Here is a 16369-nt window from a genome sequence, read left to right as displayed (position 1 = left end):
TTGATATTTAATATAATATTTAAATCAAAATCGAACTAAAAGTTGGAAAAAATTAATAAGAAGAAGGAAAAGGAATCGATTCAGATTGACTGATTTTTCGACTTAATTGGGTTGGGTGTCACATTTACTCGCCCCTTCTACCAACTTTAGGGCTTTTTTGATTAGCAGAAGAAGTTGGTGAAATGAATGTAGGCCCAACTTATCGGATTGATTCATACCCACTTTTTTTTAAGCCGCAAACTAGTTAATAATGAGTAGATCTATTCAGGACTAGACTTGATTCAACATAAAATTTTCAAATTTAATGTCACAGCCCGCCTCATCTTGGGCGAGCAAGGTCTATCCATAGATAGAAATGTGCTCAACATATGCCAAGAGTAGCCCAATGGTACTGCCTAAGAAACCAAAGGAATACAGTAGAAGATGCTGAAATGTTGCAAAGTTGTGTGCTGCCAAGCCAAGCTAAGAAACTGCCTAGAAGCTTCACATGAAAGAAGTCATGTAGCTTCATAAGAAAGTCATGTACATAAGATGTTTGTAGAAAAATCTAAATGAACTAATTTTAGCCACATGTTAAGGAGGTGAAAAACCTACATAAAAGCCACCCCACGTACTTGTAATAAAGATTGGAAAACTCAACAAACCTCTCCACACTTTCAAGCTCAAATGCTTTTAACTCTACTCTACTCTAGTCCTAAACCCTTGCTGCATACTTTGCTCACCTAGAATCCCTTCTAACTCGTATCTAGGCTTACTTAGTTCGACTTTAATACACAAGTTAACTAAGTGTCACGACACTTGGCTAATCTCTAAGCCTAAGTTCGTGATATTAAGCTCAAGCTTGCTTATACGGGACTAAGCTTTCAAACCAAGCTAAATCTGCCTTAAAAATAAAAAGAAATATATATAATTTTTGAATCAGACTAAATTTGTTGAGCGAGTCGTCTTGCTAAAAAGTAATTAAACTTTTATAGTTTTGAATTTAAGCAATTAAAGAGAAAATTATATAATTAAATTCAAAAAATTTCAAGTGAATCAAGATCCGAAGTCATGAACAGGTTTAACCATGAGCATAGAGAAAAATGCAAAAGGACAATTATTGAATATGGTTATTTGTTAATCTATATATGCATAATTAACGAATGATGATCCAAAAATTGTACTGAAATTTTATAATAGGACAGCAACTGGAAATTCTAACCAGTTGTTTTTTTTGGATTACGATTCTTAATCTTGGCATTCATATTGTCACCGACCTCACTTATCATTTATTTTCTTGTAGTTGTAAAGTTGCCTTCAGGCTTCAAGGCTTGATGCAACTCGCCGGGACCATAAAATTTGCCAACCAATTCCAGATTTTTAATTTATTCTGCGTCATTATAAACTAATTTAAGCGTCTCAGTAAAGTCCTCTTCTCCACTAATTGATCATTTGATGTAAAAATCTGAATAGTTGTACATAATATGTAATGGACCAAAAACATTCTAGAAAAGACCATGATTAGTTTTTTTTTTTTTTCCTTTTCTGTTCCTTTCATGATGTGTATTTATTATACTCCAGAAGATTTTATGCTGAGGGTAGGGCGTAAGTAAATAATTTGCTAAGCATTATGAAACATATAGAAAGGATAAGAAGAATACACCTTCCTTGGAAAGTCCTAAGAAGCCTACATTTTGCTTGATCTATTTTTGTCCATATTCAACTTCCCTTTCTAACTACCCAACCAACACTTTCCACATTTATTTACATCAACAGTTTCTTTCTTCTTTTACTCCTTCTATTGCTGCTGATCTTGACAGGGACTCTCATATATCAGTCACAGCTGTTGTCTTGTAGTAAGTATTATTATTTCTTTGATCTAAAGACACTAAATTTCAAAGAGTAAATTTTGGGGAGGACAAGCCTAAGAAAGCTGTAGGTTGCTTCTGTGGCTACACTTGCTCAAGTCTTGGAACCTGTTAAAGAACTCAAAGAAAGCAATTCTCCAGTCTCCGTAAGTATGTACTCCCTCTTTTTCTCTGCTGTTTGGTTATCTAGAAATTCAAAGAAAGTAGCAAGATGAAACTTACAAGTATAAGTTTTCAGTGTATGTTCCTTGTTTTAAGAAAATGGAATTTACCTCATTCAAGTGAAGGGCAGGTACTTTGAATCTTGGATCCTATGTTTTAACTAATGGGATGTTCAAGATTCTAAACTTTTGACTGCTTAAAAGGTTATAATCTAATCTTGTATACTTATCCATTTCCATATGGCCGCATATGGTGTTTTAATCATATTGTGGGTTCATTTGTTAGGAGTCCTGAATCTCATTTGGTTATTTCCAGTCCTTAGAACTGAGTTGATCTTTTAAGCGTCATTCAGTTTTAGTTGTGTAGCATCAGAACATTTTATTTTTTAGCAGTAAGGCTAATAGGAACCTTGGTTGTGCGTTGTAATGGGACTGTTCAAGTGTGCAAAGCAGAAAATTTCTCTTTCAGGCTCAGCTTATGTAAGAAGCAGATACATTGACAAGAATGAGCAAATGCCGGAAAAGAAAAACAAACTATTCTTTACATATTTAATAACTTACTGTTAACATTTAGTTAAAGTGACTTTCTGAAAAGTAGAAGGGGTGATATACAAGATTTGTGCTGGTCGGTATGATTTGATATTTTAGTTGGACACTTGTTTTCTATCTTTATCAAAAAGCTGTATGCTCACTGTAGGAACGTTAGATATATGAATTCTTTTATGCCCAAGTTTTATACTAATTCTTATATCATATGTACCTCTCGGTAACAGTAATTCTTTTTTCATTGTTTCAAAACTCAGAAATTGGCTTCAACATTTATAGAGCAGAAGCTATTGTTTAATGTATAGTTTTTTCTTTTTCTTGCACTTGAAAAGCCTACATGAAAATTCCGATGTTAATACTGAGCTATTCATGCGGATCTTAGTAATCTTCAAAATTTCAGACTCATGGATGTTTTTCTTTTAAATTCTTAATAAGCATCTCACAGCTTCTCATCTTGTGTTTTGAATTATTGATGAGGCAGAGGTTGCAGATCCTGCGACTAAGATAACTTCACAGGATTCAACTGACAGAGGTATGAGTCAGTACTATCTTGAAATGGCTTTGCCTGATTCTTAAAATTCTGAACTTCCAATCTTGAAATTTTCATTTATAAAACTTCTGCCTTATTGTTGTCTCAGATATCATGTTTGAAAAGGTTGAGTTGGAGAAAAGAAATGCTTTGATTATGGCATGGGAAGAAAATGAAAAGGCTAAAGTAGAGAACAAGTAAGAAGCATATGTGTCAAATCCTTGTATATGAGAAACTTTGCTTGGTTAGAGAAACTGAATTATATTAATCAGGGTTCATAAGAAGCTCAACTGCGTTGGATCTTGGGAGACCACTAAGAGAGCATATGTTGAGACGAAAATACAGAAATATGAGGTAATAAAAACTCTCTGGAAATCCTTAATAGATTGAATGCATCAAATTGATGAAATGGTCTATTCAAGTGAAAGGTGTCTGAACTGAATTATCTTGTGTTTTTTATAGGAAAAAATGGAGAGGAAGAAGGGTGAATATGAAGAAATAACAAAGAACAAAATGGCAGAAATCCACTTGGCAGCAGAAGAGAAGAAAGCAAATGTTCAAGCTAAACAAGGTGAAGAATGTCTCAAGATACAGGAAACTGCAGCTCAATACAGATCAGTTGGGCATGTACCAGGAAGATGTCTTGGATGCTTTGGCAGCTGATATAAAGAAAATAGAAAGGAAATTAAGGTTTTGCAATATAGTTTCTTTCATTCTTTCGGTTGTTTGGTTGGTGTTTCCAGAAAATTAATGATGGTGTGGTAATGTGTGTTTCCATTTGTACAGCATAAAACTTGTTGGGTATGTAATTATATGTGGCAGACATACCTATAAGTCGTGGAGTTCGAACTGGACTATTGCCTTTGGAGCTTCTAAAACTAGGGAAGAATAAGGCAAACTCTTTCAACTGGAAGTAACATATAAAAGAAACTACAAGACAAGCTATTAAGCTGTATTGACCTTCCAAAGCTCGGTCTTAATCAACTCCTTAGATAAACAAGCTATATTAACACAGTAAACCAAGTTAAAAGGCTTAAGAAACATAGAGTACATGCATGTATAAATTTGTTTACAAAAGGCAACTTCTAATGCATCAGCACAGCCGAAGGGTTAACTTTAAACCAAACTGGTGGTTTAACAGGACTAAAATATTCACCTCTCAAGAGTGGCTTTATACTTCGATCCAACATGTATTAGATGGCCATGTCCTTGCCTCGTCCATGGTGAAAACCACCAGTATCTTCCACATTTCCATGTCATGATCAGTGAAGTATATGTGATTAGCCTTACATCCATTACTGCCAGTGGCCTTTGCCGAAATTGAGGAATTCTAACCCATGAATAATCTATTTCCTTAACTCATCACTTCTGACCACTCTCCATTATTTAAATTAACCTCCAAAACCTTGAATTCAGTAGTTACATAGAGATTTTTGCATAAGCTTCAGACAGCACCAGCATGGAAATCATCTCCAAACTTAGGACTACATAACGCATATTTTTCTTTGATCCCCACAGGGGCGAGCCACTGAACTCTTGGAATTCTGTTGAGATGTCTTTAACTGATATTCCATGGAGTATACACTAAAAAAACGAAAATCAAACGTATAGTGATCTTTTACGTGAAGTATTATGCATAGGAGTTAGATTCATTGGTCATCATCAAGAATGTTAACCTTTGATTAGGAACCTAAAACTGTGGTTCCTGCATCTAGTCTGATAAATTTGTTTAACCATAACTAGCAGTCTTATTTGTCATACAGTAAGTTTACAACAATATAAATACAACCACGTAACAGTTTGTCCTTCTCATAATGCATCACGGGCAGCTATACGGCAAGTAATAGCATCTGCAAGAGAGGATATCCCTGATTCCAGGCCAGAAATTTTGTAGTGCTGAAAATTTTCAAAATTTGATTATCAGTAGCTAGAAGCAAATATCATTATCAGGACATAGAGACTACATTACAGCTAAAATATTGCCTAAGACCCCTGCACGCTAACCTTCTGTATTTGAGCTAGGTTTGCCCTGCCTTCCAAGTCCTTCAAATCTATTTCTGTTCCATTAATGAGTTTCTCCACTGCTTTCATCTATGTAGCCAGAACAGACAACATCTTAATTACTTCTGCAATAATAAGCTGATGTTGCAATATATATGATTACCCTCACCTCATCTTCAGAAGCATTAAATCGAGCTGCTAGGATGTATGTACAGTTTTCAGAGATTCCACATCTTTTCAAGGATTCTGTAATCTACAATGGGTTCAAGCTAAAAAGGTTGGCTTTAAATATACACACTAAATGATGTGCAAACATGCTTAAGACAGTTAAAGTAGGTTACATGCTTAGATCCCGAGTAATTGTAGACAAGCTCAGAATGAAGAGTCCGTGTTGTCAATGAATCCCGAGATTTGGCTATAAGTGTCTTATGTGCCGCAGCTAGAAGAGGAAACACATCTGGAATCTATCATGGTAGTTAAACCCATTAGAATGACCTTATAAAAAAATAGTTCAAAAAGCTGACAAGATATAGAAAGGAAACAAGAAATGAGTTTCATTAGTCTGTCTATGAGGAAGCATACAAGTGAGGCATTAAGTAGAGCAACTTCTGGTTCCATGGTTCCAGCTTGCATAGAGTCTAGAAGTTCCCTGCAAAGATAAGAAGGCATCTCAGTGCTTAAGTAAACACTAGACTCACTAATTTCTCTTCTTGAAGCACTTTGTAGCATATTGGCAGCGTTTAGATCATGACCATAGCATTCCACAGTGACCATAATAACTTCTTACTAGAAATCACATGTATTGACGTGAGTAAAGCAATTAAACATAGAAAAGAAAACAACTGTAGAAGTTTCTGTTTTGTGCACCCCGAGTTGAAAGCTTTTACATTTTAAGATTGTTGTAAGGCCTAAACTTTGACATCCCAAGACTAAAACAAATGTGCAATGCTCAGCCTAATATTGAAATTAACATTGTGTCAAACTTCAATTGCAAGAACATTAAAACACACTTAATAAAAGTTACTTTATATTGAATCTCTACAGAAATTAAGAAAGCAAGAAGAAAAAACATATCTCCAACTTGATTACAAGCTCCGTTTGGACGCAACTAAACTGAGGATGGAGGATTTTCAAACAAGAAACAAGAAATAGAAAAAGCACACGAAAACAGAGAGAAAGAGAGATGAGTTACTTGGAATTGGTGACATCAGCAAAAAGAGCAAGAGAAAGGGTGTTCCCGTTGACATTAAAAACCTTCATGGTTGGCCGGTGCTGTAGTAGTGGCGGCGCTTGAGTGTGGTTTATAGGTGTTTGAAGGAAAAAGAAGATTGCAGCTGAAAAGAGAAGGAAACCGTTTGAATGGTTTAGTTGGTTAGGTCTGGTTAATAGATTTTATGTGATATCCGGTCGGTCAATTGGTTGTGTGCCTCCAGATATTATTTTGTAACTATAGGAAAATTCACCATCAATTATTTATCAATTTTCAAATAACTTCTATTAATACTGTACCACATAAAACTTAATTTAATAGTAAATATATATTTTATTTATAACTAAAAGAAATAAACTAAACTAAAGTGAGATTTACCTAAATCGAACCAAAAATAATATTTTGACTTATAATTTTTTACATCATATCTTAATTATTTTATTTCACTTAAAATAATTTATTTCAGTAGAAGTTCATATTTCACATAATAAAAATTTATAATTTATTCATAAATATATCAAATATGCAAAATCTTTAAATTTCATAATATATTAGAAATATATAGTTAGTAATATTGAAAATTTTCTTTGATTCGTTATATATAAAATATTTTTTATTTAAAATCGAAGTGCCTAGAAATTATTTTGATTTCTTTCTTCAATATAAAACAAAAATCACAATAACAATATTATGTCACTAATAACACAATTATATCGTCAATAACAAAAAAATAATGGCTAAGATGATAAAATTTGTAAAATTACATCATCGTTTAATTTATTATACTTTTTAAAACAATTAATTATATTAGATAATCTTAAATTTGTATCATCTTCGTAATAAATAAAAGAAAAATAAATTTACTATATAAAACATATTTTGGGTTAATAAGTATTTAACAAGATTCAAAAAATATCAAAGAAAAAGAGAAAAGGTTGAGATTTAGTCAGTACAACTTTGAATTAATAAAAAATGCAAAATTACAGAAAATAAAATTAAAAAAGAAACCAAAAAAAAAAAAGAAATTAGTTAAGGAATGATCCATATAATCAGGACTATCTTTGGTCAAGAATCTGATCCATCTTTAGTTCATAGGAAGACCAATTTTCTAGTGGCTCAAATATGCTGAGAATTCTCCTTCAAACGTCTCCTGAACCATTTCTACTATATATACTTGATCGATAATCTGCTACAAAACAAGCCAACGGCGAATCTTGAGAGTTCAAAATTCTATCTCAAAACTTTTTGTGGGATAGAAACTTGAACTCAAAACAGTTTGTTGTTGATTTACAGAAGCTCTCTTGTTTTCAATTAGATTCACATAAAACAATACAGTAATCATGGGTTTCAGTGGAACAACAGAGAAATGCAAGGCCTGTGATAAGACAGTTCATTTCATTGAGATGATCACAGCTGATGGCATTTCTTATCATAAGACTTGCTTCAAGTGCAGTCACTGCGATGGACGTCTTGTGGTACAATTTTTATATATAGTTTCCAATCTTTGTTAGTCATTTTCCTTTTCTGGTTATTGTTAATGATTTATATATGTTTTCAGATGAGCAGCTATTCCTCAATGGAGGGAGTCTTGTACTGCAAACCTCACTTTGAGCAACTCTTTAGGGAGACGGGCAGTTTTGGTAAAAAATTCCCATCATGTAAGAACCTATTATATTATATTTCTTTTGTTTTTTCTTTTTTCTAAGAACAGATTTTTTTATGATTTGCTAATACTTTGTTCCTTCAATTATGATCTTTCAGCTGTAGAGAAGAAAAATGGATTGGTATGTAAATTATTCTTTATACATAAATGTATGCCTGTTGTTTCTTTGGTAGCATTTTCTTTAAGTTTGACGCAAATTTCATTTTCTGTATTCTGCAGGTTAAGACTCCTAGCAAACTGTCCTCCTTGTTTTCTGGCACCCAAGACAAATGTGCAAAATGCAAGAAAACTGCATACCCATTAGAGAAGGTCAGAAACCATTTCCTTTTACTTATTTCCAGTTATTATTAGTACTGTAATTCTTTTAGCTTCAGAAAACTCTTAATGGCGAATGGAGCGGTCAGAAAATGTAATCCTGACAATCCCTCGACCTAGCCAAATCAGAATTTTCATTTTCCTTTTATAAAGATTAGACAGGTGTATATAGGATCTTATTGCTCGAAACATAATTTCTGTAACAGTTGAGCGTGGAGGGAGAATTCTATCACAAATCATGCTTCAGGTGCTCTCATGGTGGCTGCTACCTAACACCATCAACTTATGCTGCTCTTGATGGTTTCATTTACTGCAAGCCTCATTTCGCTCAGTTGTTCAAGGAGAAAGGCTCCTACAGTTATCTGACCAAGTCTGCCTCAGTAAAGAAGAATATTCAGAATACGGCAGAAGAGAAAACTGAAGAAGGAGAAGAAACCAAAGCAGCAGAAACAGAAGCAGAACCAGAAACAGAAGAGGCTGCAGCAGTTGCACAAGAGCAATCGTAACCCCCATAAGAATATGGATGTGATTAGTCCCTAATGTTGTCCTTGTTATATGGAAATTGGAATAGCTAAACTGGGTTTTTTTCCTAGGAAAATTTTCACTCCAAGCCAACCATGAAAATTTCTTGTTTTGATTGGGGCTTGGATGTTAAGATTCTTAACAGTTGCAAGACCAAAACGGGGAAGGTTTTGCATATCTTAATTATCAGGGACAAGATGAAGGAAGTTGAATTTTTCATTTTTAACTCTTATGGGTAGGATTTCCAAATGGCAGTCAAATTAATCTAATTTGGAGGAGCTATTGTTTCGTTTTGATTATCTTGGATTGATTGTGAGATTAACTTGTTCTTCCATCCTCTCTTTTTCATCGTAATTGTTTACCCACTACACATTATCACTTTATAGTAAACACTATGAATACGAATATCAAAATCTTTTCGGCATACTAAGTTGGTCCGATTAAGGATATTATATGCTTATTAGGTTTAATTAGAATCCTATGGTGGATTTGGTCTTCGATCTGAAAGATTTTTCCAACTTAATCACATACAAAATTAATTTTTTTAAGTGAATTTATTTTACCATATCATCCATGAATAAAATAATGACATTGCCTAACTTTTTAAGTTTAAATTCCTCATTTATAATAAGAATTTTTTTATCTTTTAAGGCTAAAAATGATGTTCTTGAAAGTTCAAATATGTGAAAACTGATCAAACGTTTGCAGCTTAGAAGCGACCCTAAAATTGCAGAGAGACAACTTAAACATGTAGTTTACAAAACTAGAATCTTCTGATTTTGTTCATTTTTCAAGTAATATCCATTGTCAACGTGGCAAGTTCCAAGAGGACATAAAATTAAAATGTAATTACAACATAGCAAACAATTACAGCCACGTAAGCATTAAACTGACAGATAAACCTCACACTCCTTCCCTCTTCAGCCCATTTCCTTTCTTTCATTTATCCTCCTCCTCCTCCTCCTCTAGCCATATTCTATCCCCAACCTCCAAAAAGGAAAAAAAGAAGAAGAAAAGCTCATATTTTTGTGGAAAGGTTTCAATGCCATTAATCACCATCTGATGAGATTACTCTTCAATTCCCAGAAATGGACGGTCTTACTCTCGCCACCGTCACTGCTAGCAGCACCACCACTGCTAATAAATCAATCTTTCCTTCACTTTCAGTAAGAGTAAATACGAGAATAACAAGTAGTAGAAGAAGAGAATTATGGTTTCCTAGAAAGAACAAATTAGTGGTTTATGCGGCTAAAGAAGATGAGCCTAAACTTGACCAATACGACCAAATGGAGCTCAAGTTTGGCCGCATGCTTGGTGAAGACCCAAAACTTACTCTTGCTAAGGTTATTATTTCTACTATCTTTTAATTGTTTTCTCTTGAATTTGATTATTGGTATTCAAGAAAATTGAATTTTTTTTTTTTATAACTTACTGCTATAAAGTTCAAGTTTTTATCAGGTGATGTTTTATTAAGATTGCCAATTTTTCTTCTTCACGTAAAACTTTGCTTTTCTTGAATTTGGTAATGTGTACTCAAGAAAATTGAATCATTCTAACTTACTGCTATATAAGTTCAAGTTTTTATAAGGTAACGTTTTATAATACTTGCCCTTGCCAAGGCACTTTTTTTTTTTGTTATTCTTATTCATTTGTGTTTCTCCTTGAATTTAATTTTGAGTATTCAAGGAAATTGAATTTTGCAACCTTCTGGAAGTCCAAGTTTTTATGAGGCAATGCTTTTATATTCTGGGAGTTTGATATAGTGGCTATTGGTTGCTAGATAATGGCTAGAAAGGCAAACCCAGACGTGTCTTATCTTGAAGTTGAAAAATCATTTTACAAGAACAAGGGCAGAATAGTGGAAATAAAGGAGCTTCCATTTGATGTCGCTAAGGATAAGAAATCGTCAAATTCGCTGGATGGTCTGAATTTGGTAAGGCCTGTTCCCAAAGAAGGAGTTAAGTTTCAAACTGATGAGAAGTTAAAACTACCGGAGATAAACAAGCTAAGTAAACCAATTGAAAAAACCATAGATTATACTAAGCGTAGTATTCCTAATGTTATCTTGAGAAAGCCAGCTATGTTTGTTGAGGATGATGTGGAAGATAAGCCATCTTCAAGGTCTAAAGTAAGGATCCAACCAAATCTGACATTGAAAATGAGAAATAATCAAGCCAATGAGAAGTTTAGTGATATGACTCTATTGAGAAAGCCAGAACCAGTGAGTGTTGAGGAAAAGCAAGAGTCTTTGGATGGGGCTGAGACTAAAATTAGCAATGGCGCAACTGAATTGGGAACAGGGAAAGAAGAGGATGATATTAAATATAGTGGTTTTACACTATTGAAGAAGCCTGAAACTTCAGTGAGTGATGTTGATGAATCTTCAGAAACTGTGGGCAGTTCAGTTCCAAAGGAACAAGAGCTTGAAGGTAATTCTGAATTAGGTTATGAACTGCATTGCTTTATAAAGATCCTCTTATAGTTGGAATGTTACTACTTCTGTGCAGCTTTAAACTTGGGACGTATTTTTCTAATTACCATTTTACTTTTAATTTCCTAGCATAATTTGAACTTAAGATTTTTGCTTATAACTTATAAGAACTGGTCTTTTGCCTCTTAGGCTAGACAAATTTCCTTTCAGTTGGAATCAAAAAGAATAGTTTTCTGTTTTGTTTTGAAGGAATGCAGCCTCTTGAGAAAAGCAATATTGGGCCCACAGATGATCAATCTGATAAAAAATTGGTAGATGATTCCGTCAAGTTCTCAGTTGATACTACTCTGCAAGGAAAGCCAAAGAGGTAAACCGAGTTGTATTTTAAATTTGTATATCTGTGCTTGCTTGTCTCAGTTGTACTCAAAAACACTTTTTAACATGTTGACTTGTTATAGATTAGACCAATATGTGAAAGAAACATTGGCATCAACTAGAGAAGAGACAACTCTTCTGCATCCTGAAAGTTATGGAAATGCTGATGAACTTAAAAATCTCCCACCTATATCACCAATAGAGGTCAGTTATTATATCTTTTTTCACACTTTCTAGTTACTTTTTTGTTATATATAATTTCGTATTTCTGTGAATTTTATGAAATTGTAGGATGCTGACTGGTCCAGGGCGGAAGATCTCTTCAAGACAGGAAATAGGGGTGAAGTGGAGTTAGTTAGCGCTAGCACAAGAGGCTTTATTGTAAGTCCAGCTACAAAGAACTGGTGAAATGAACTTCTACATGTGCTTTGTGTTCACCTATTTCTTTTCATTTTTATTTGAAGTGATGTGTACTTTCTAGTTCTAAGTTTGATGCAGTTATATTACAGGTATCTTTTGGCTCATTGGTAGGATTTTTGCCGTACCGTAATCTTGTGGCCAAATGGAAGTTCTTAGCATTTGAGTCTTGGTTGAAACAGAAAGGGCTAGACCCATCAATGTATAAGCAAAATTTAGGAATTATTGGAAGTTATGATGTCTTGGACAAGAACTTTGATTCAAGTGCGGATCAAGAAATTAACAAAAAAATTGGAGGAGAAATTACACCAAATATGAAGCTGGAAGATCTTCTAAGGATTTATGACCAAGAGAAACTCAAATTCTTGTCCTCATTTGTTGGTCAGGTTAGCGGAGATGTCTTGATTTATGAATTCTAATTTCTATTTGCTTTTGATCTTGATGGACTATTTATTTGCAGAAAATTAAGGTGAATGTGGTAGTGGCTGACAAAATACTGCGGAAACTAACATTTTCTCTGAGGCCTAAAGAGAAGGAAGAGTCAGTTCAGAGAAAGAGAAACCTTATGGTGAGGAAACATTTTTAGGAGCAATGATTATTTATCTTCACTCTATCTCTTTAGTACTTTCAAATGCAAATTTACCTGCTCTAACACATTTAGCATACTTATAGAATGGCAGTTGTTGTATCTATAATTTTAATTGTTTCATGTTGAAGGCGTCCTTGTCTAGCATTTCATTTTACCGTACTTGTTCATAATACTGATGCATAAAAGGCTCTACTACAATGAAACTTAGGATTGCTAGTTTGATTTGGTTCTGAATGAGCAGGGTACTCTTTAAGCATCCCCAATTTATGTTTGTCCAAAAGTGTGTTGTTCAATTAATGATGAGGTATATATCAGGACTTGAATCTCTTATACCATCCGTTATTGCAGGCTAAACTTCAAATTGGCGACGTTGTGAAATGCTGCATCAAGAAAATAACATACTTTGGAATTTTTGTTGAGGTACAATACTTTATATTTTTTGAGATATTGAAGACCATTTCTGCCCATGTTCTTAGAAGCAAGTTTCTTAGTAAGATTTCACTGCTACTATAATGATTGCGCATTAAGGAGATTTGGATAATTTTTGGGAGATCATATCAATACATGTCATTAATCAAGTACAACCTCTTAATATGGAGTAGTAACTAAGAATCCATAACTCACAGTTAGATTTTTCTTTTTAATAGCTTAACATAAAGGAACTTATGTAGGTTGAAGGTGTGCCTGCATTAATTCACCAGACGGAGGTGTCATGGGATGCGACGTTAGACCCTGCATCATATTTTAAAGTTGGTCAGGTATATCAATTTACTTTATCCTAAATTGCAGCTTGATATTTCTTCAACTTTAACCTGTACGGTGACAAATACAGACAATAACTTTGAAAAGTCTTGGCATATGAGCACTCTACTTTGGGTCTACTTTCTATCCTGTATTACTGCGTTTCTTGCAGCGAAGTCACTCGAGTCCTTTATGCATTGCTTATCCTGCTTTAATTGCTTGTTTGTGCATTCTACAAATTGGAACATTTAAAGCAATCTTTCTGGTCTCAGATTGTGGAGGCAAAAGTTCATCAAATGGATTTCACTCTTGAACGAATTTTCTTATCTTTAAAGGAGATTACGGTAATTAATTATTCTAAGAACTTATTTGACTGTATGTTACTCGTACTGTTTTATTCTAAGAATATATTTGGCTGTATGTTACATGTATTTCTTGTTTCTTTCATATCGGCAGCCTGATCCATTGATTGAGGCCTTGGAGTCTGTGGTTGGTGATCGTGATTCCATGGATGGGAGATTACAAGCAGCGGAGGCAGATTCTGAGGTTTTTCTTTCCGTTCTATATGTTGGAACTTTTTTGCTCATGCCATTGTATTTTCTTTGTCCCTTTTTTCTGATGAAGTAAAAGAATTTCTTTTCCAATAAGAATGAACTTGAAGTTATTGTATTGATGCTATTCATGAAACTAAAGGAGCTAGAAAAAGAGGGGTTTGAGCCAACATACTTTGAATGATAAAGCACGACTTTCCAAATAGGATTTATGCATGCAAATGGGTGAAATGTACTTTGAATTGGTGATGTTTGTAAAGTTGCAATTGTAATAATTACCCCTGTGGTCATGTGGTAATGATGCTCATGTGGTGTTACTCGTGATTTGTATGTTGGAAACTTTTCTCTGATGCATGTTTATGCTGACAGAAGTATATATAATAACTATTGCTCTCTTTCACTCCCTATTTCTTATACGTTGGGTTTTACAAATGTTCCTGACCCTTTCTGCTTTGGAATCGACAGTGGGCTGATGTGGAATCACTTATCAAAGAACTTCAACAAACCAAAGGGATTCAGTCTGTATCTAAAGGTCGTTTTTTCTTGAGTCCTGGGTTAGCTCCAACATTTCAGGTAACTAGGTTTTGCATGCTTAAGTATTGTTGACGAATACATAGGTAGACTTATTTGCCTTAGACCTATCAGGTCCTTCCACATGGGTACGCAAGGTTAGCAATGGCATGTTCCATTTAGGACCTGGATAGATGAAACAATTCCAAAAGTTGATAGTCCAAATTAACACAAATTGAAAATGAGTTACACCTGTGAGAAAGGTCAAAGTTGCAGATAGCTGAGACCATTAAGCCTACTCAACATTGGCTGAACTATTCAAGTAAAATCTCTTCTTTCTTTCATCTCTCTTCCCTACCTCCTCTTAAGTACAGCTTTGAGTGTACTCTCCTCTAGTATAGTCTTTCTAAACTAAACCATGAAAAAGCTGCAGTCCCGTACTCACCTCCATCTGGTTGTAATTATCAAGATTTCTTGTTAGTTCTCTGAAAATTACTTATTTACTTGCCAATCTGATCTTTGCATAATCTCATCCATTCATTTTTTTGTTGCAGGTGTATATGGCATCCATGTTTGAGAACCAATATAAATTGCTTGCTCGATCTGGAAACAAAGTACAAGAGGTAGAAATTTTACAACTTTGCTAGTCTGCTGCAACTGTTTAAGTAATGGGATTACTTGTACTCTCCTTACCTCCAGAGATATGAATTTAAGTGAATTGAAAGTTGCAATTTGCTTAGACCATTGAGATGAAAGCATTAATTACTTCTCAGAACATTTGAACATTTAATTCCTAAGAACATTTGAAGTTGATAAGAGAGGCTGACTATCATATTTGCATTGTGACACCATAAAATCTAAGCATGATGACAATTTCTTTAATTGGAGCAGGTGATAGTTGAAGCATCATTGGATAAAGAAGAAATGAAATCAACAATTTTATCATGCACTTACAGAGTGGAATAGTTTATTGCCAGTGCAACTTTTGTTTAATCTTCTAGACAGTCCTCTTGGATGATATAATATGTTGCTATATTGAGACTACAAGATTGGCTCTGAAGTCTTTTAGAGAGTAAAGACAAGATCTTGTTTCTACTGTTTCTCATTCTTTAGAGGGCAGAGTGGTGCTTTTCACGGTGTAATAGAAAGGAAGTATTGATATAAAGGGTTGTCAAATTTACAGGTTATAGTCACAGTTGATCAGAAAATTCAGTTCATGTTGTATCATATTTTAGGAGTGATACTTATTTCTTTTTTTCTTTATATGTGATTCTTCTTTCTTGGCCCTTTTTTTTTGTTTCCTCGTTAGTTGAATGGGCCTCTGAATCATTAGATAGTGGAGGTATGTTGGTATCAATCCTTTGACCTCAACATCTCAACCCTTCCACTTGCAGTAAGTAATTGCCTAACAAAGTTTCTACAATGTTATTAGAGGTTTTATGAAGTTTTAGAATAGGATTCGTGTGGTAAGGTTTTTGAAAATCTCCAAATATTCTTCAAATTGGACTCGTTCTCATTAAATGAGTGCATAGTTTAACAAATTTTATATATTATCTTTAAAATCTTTAATTATTATTCATTATTTTTAAATAAAATAAAATTAAAAATGCTATCTTATCTTTTAAAATTTTAATTCCATTTACTTTATAAATCTTAGCTTGTTTTACCAAATATAGTATTATTTTGCAGGGGTAAACTTGTACCCACATGGGGCAAACTTACCTTCTTTTAAGTGAAGTAAGGTTAATCCCACCACTATACGAATCAGCACTTTGGGTCTTTATAAGTCGTTGGTGGTTCAACAAATTGGCCCCTCACTGGCACTGCTTAAAATGCTTACAACTTTAGTGCTACATCATATTTAAGGCAAAATAATCTGATTCTCAGTCTCATGCTTAGCCCAAATTAGACAATGGTGGTTCAAGGGTCTCTATAATTCTCTCCCTCCAACTCATCGCTAG

General features: G+C 34.0%; 4 protein-coding genes across 7 annotated transcripts; 3 read left to right on the top strand and 1 right to left on the bottom strand.

Moving 5' to 3' along the window:
- The first annotated feature begins 1638 nt into the window (after positions 1-1638).
- LOC8266442 (remorin 1.4) lies at positions 1639-3937 on the top strand. Of its 4 annotated transcripts, none has more exons than XM_048375098.1 (5): positions 1639-1993; positions 3036-3086; positions 3193-3280; positions 3356-3437; positions 3546-3937. In XM_048375098.1, exons 3-5 carry the CDS (start codon positions 3198-3200, stop codon positions 3744-3746), a joined length of 366 nt encoding a protein of 121 aa, XP_048231055.1. In that variant the 5' UTR covers positions 1639-1993; positions 3036-3086; positions 3193-3197; the 3' UTR covers positions 3747-3937. The 4 variants fall into 4 exon arrangements, with proteins under 4 accessions (XP_048231055.1, XP_048231053.1, XP_048231056.1 ...); XM_048375096.1 differs by having other exon boundaries at positions 1641-1997; XM_048375099.1 differs by lacking the exon at positions 1639-1993 and adding an exon at positions 2044-2212.
- Positions 3938-4742: 805 nt separating this feature from the next.
- Positions 4743-6475, bottom strand: LOC8266441 (EKC/KEOPS complex subunit TPRKB). The gene is made up of 6 exons (XM_002509723.4): positions 6277-6475; positions 5667-5733; positions 5426-5548; positions 5254-5337; positions 5088-5174; positions 4743-4979 (listed from the first exon to the last, which is right to left on the bottom strand). The coding sequence occupies exons 1-6, from the start codon at positions 6342-6344 to the stop codon at positions 4893-4895; spliced, it is 516 nt and encodes a 171-aa protein (XP_002509769.2). The 5' UTR covers positions 6345-6475; the 3' UTR covers positions 4743-4892.
- A 1000-nt stretch (positions 6476-7475) lies between these two features.
- Positions 7476-9093, top strand: LOC8266440 (LIM domain-containing protein WLIM2b). Its single transcript, XM_002509722.4, has 5 exons — positions 7476-7769; positions 7853-7952; positions 8056-8078; positions 8177-8266; positions 8479-9093. Exons 1-5 carry the CDS (start codon positions 7635-7637, stop codon positions 8776-8778), a joined length of 648 nt encoding a protein of 215 aa, XP_002509768.1. The 5' UTR covers positions 7476-7634; the 3' UTR covers positions 8779-9093.
- A 622-nt stretch (positions 9094-9715) lies between these two features.
- LOC8266439 lies at positions 9716-15694 on the top strand. The gene is made up of 14 exons (XM_015716497.3): positions 9716-10137; positions 10575-11223; positions 11475-11592; positions 11684-11804; positions 11892-11981; positions 12110-12403; positions 12478-12585; positions 12955-13026; positions 13278-13364; positions 13620-13691; positions 13804-13893; positions 14364-14471; positions 14963-15031; positions 15300-15694. Exons 1-14 carry the CDS (start codon positions 9883-9885, stop codon positions 15372-15374), a joined length of 2208 nt encoding a protein of 735 aa, XP_015571983.2. The 5' UTR covers positions 9716-9882; the 3' UTR covers positions 15375-15694.
- Positions 15695-16369: the final 675 nt, after the last annotated feature.

Source organism: Ricinus communis, chromosome 5 (genome assembly GCF_019578655.1).
Source record: "Ricinus communis isolate WT05 ecotype wild-type chromosome 5, ASM1957865v1, whole genome shotgun sequence".
In the NCBI taxonomy this organism is placed as follows: Eukaryota; Viridiplantae; Streptophyta; class Magnoliopsida; order Malpighiales; family Euphorbiaceae; genus Ricinus; species Ricinus communis.
The sequence above is the reverse complement of the archived record's forward strand: the minus strand, read 5'-3'. Positions and strand labels throughout refer to the sequence as shown.

What these genes read in the sequence shown, in the direction of transcription:
- LOC8266442 (XM_048375098.1), top strand. Translation starts at nt 3,198, where the DNA reads ATGTTTGAAAAGGTTGAGTTGGAGAAAAGAAATGCTTTGATTATGGCA. An exon ending in AAGGCTAAAGTAGAGAACAA is followed by an intron (nt 3,281 to 3,355) that starts GTAAGAAGCATA and finishes TATATTAATCAG; the next exon opens with GGTTCATAAGAAGCTCAACT. An exon ending in CGAAAATACAGAAATATGAG is followed by an intron (nt 3,438 to 3,545) that starts GTAATAAAAACT and finishes TGTTTTTTATAG; the next exon opens with GAAAAAATGGAGAGGAAGAA.
- LOC8266441 (XM_002509723.4), bottom strand. Translation starts at nt 6,344, where the DNA reads ATGAAGGTTTTTAATGTCAACGGGAACACCCTTTCTCTTGCTCTTTTT. An exon ending in ATTACTCGGGATCTAAGCAT is followed by an intron (nt 5,338 to 5,425) that starts GTAACCTACTTT and finishes AACCCATTGTAG; the next exon opens with ATTACAGAATCCTTGAAAAG. An exon ending in ACCTAGCTCAAATACAGAAG is followed by an intron (nt 4,980 to 5,087) that starts GTTAGCGTGCAG and finishes GAAAATTTTCAG; the next exon opens with CACTACAAAATTTCTGGCCT.
- LOC8266440 (XM_002509722.4), top strand. Translation starts at nt 7,635, where the DNA reads ATGGGTTTCAGTGGAACAACAGAGAAATGCAAGGCCTGTGATAAGACA. An exon ending in ACTGCGATGGACGTCTTGTG is followed by an intron (nt 7,770 to 7,852) that starts GTACAATTTTTA and finishes ATATGTTTTCAG; the next exon opens with ATGAGCAGCTATTCCTCAAT. An exon ending in CTGCATACCCATTAGAGAAG is followed by an intron (nt 8,267 to 8,478) that starts GTCAGAAACCAT and finishes TTTCTGTAACAG; the next exon opens with TTGAGCGTGGAGGGAGAATT.
- LOC8266439 (XM_015716497.3), top strand. Translation starts at nt 9,883, where the DNA reads ATGGACGGTCTTACTCTCGCCACCGTCACTGCTAGCAGCACCACCACT. An exon ending in CAAAACTTACTCTTGCTAAG is followed by an intron (nt 10,138 to 10,574) that starts GTTATTATTTCT and finishes ATTGGTTGCTAG; the next exon opens with ATAATGGCTAGAAAGGCAAA. An exon ending in CACCTATATCACCAATAGAG is followed by an intron (nt 11,805 to 11,891) that starts GTCAGTTATTAT and finishes ATGAAATTGTAG; the next exon opens with GATGCTGACTGGTCCAGGGC.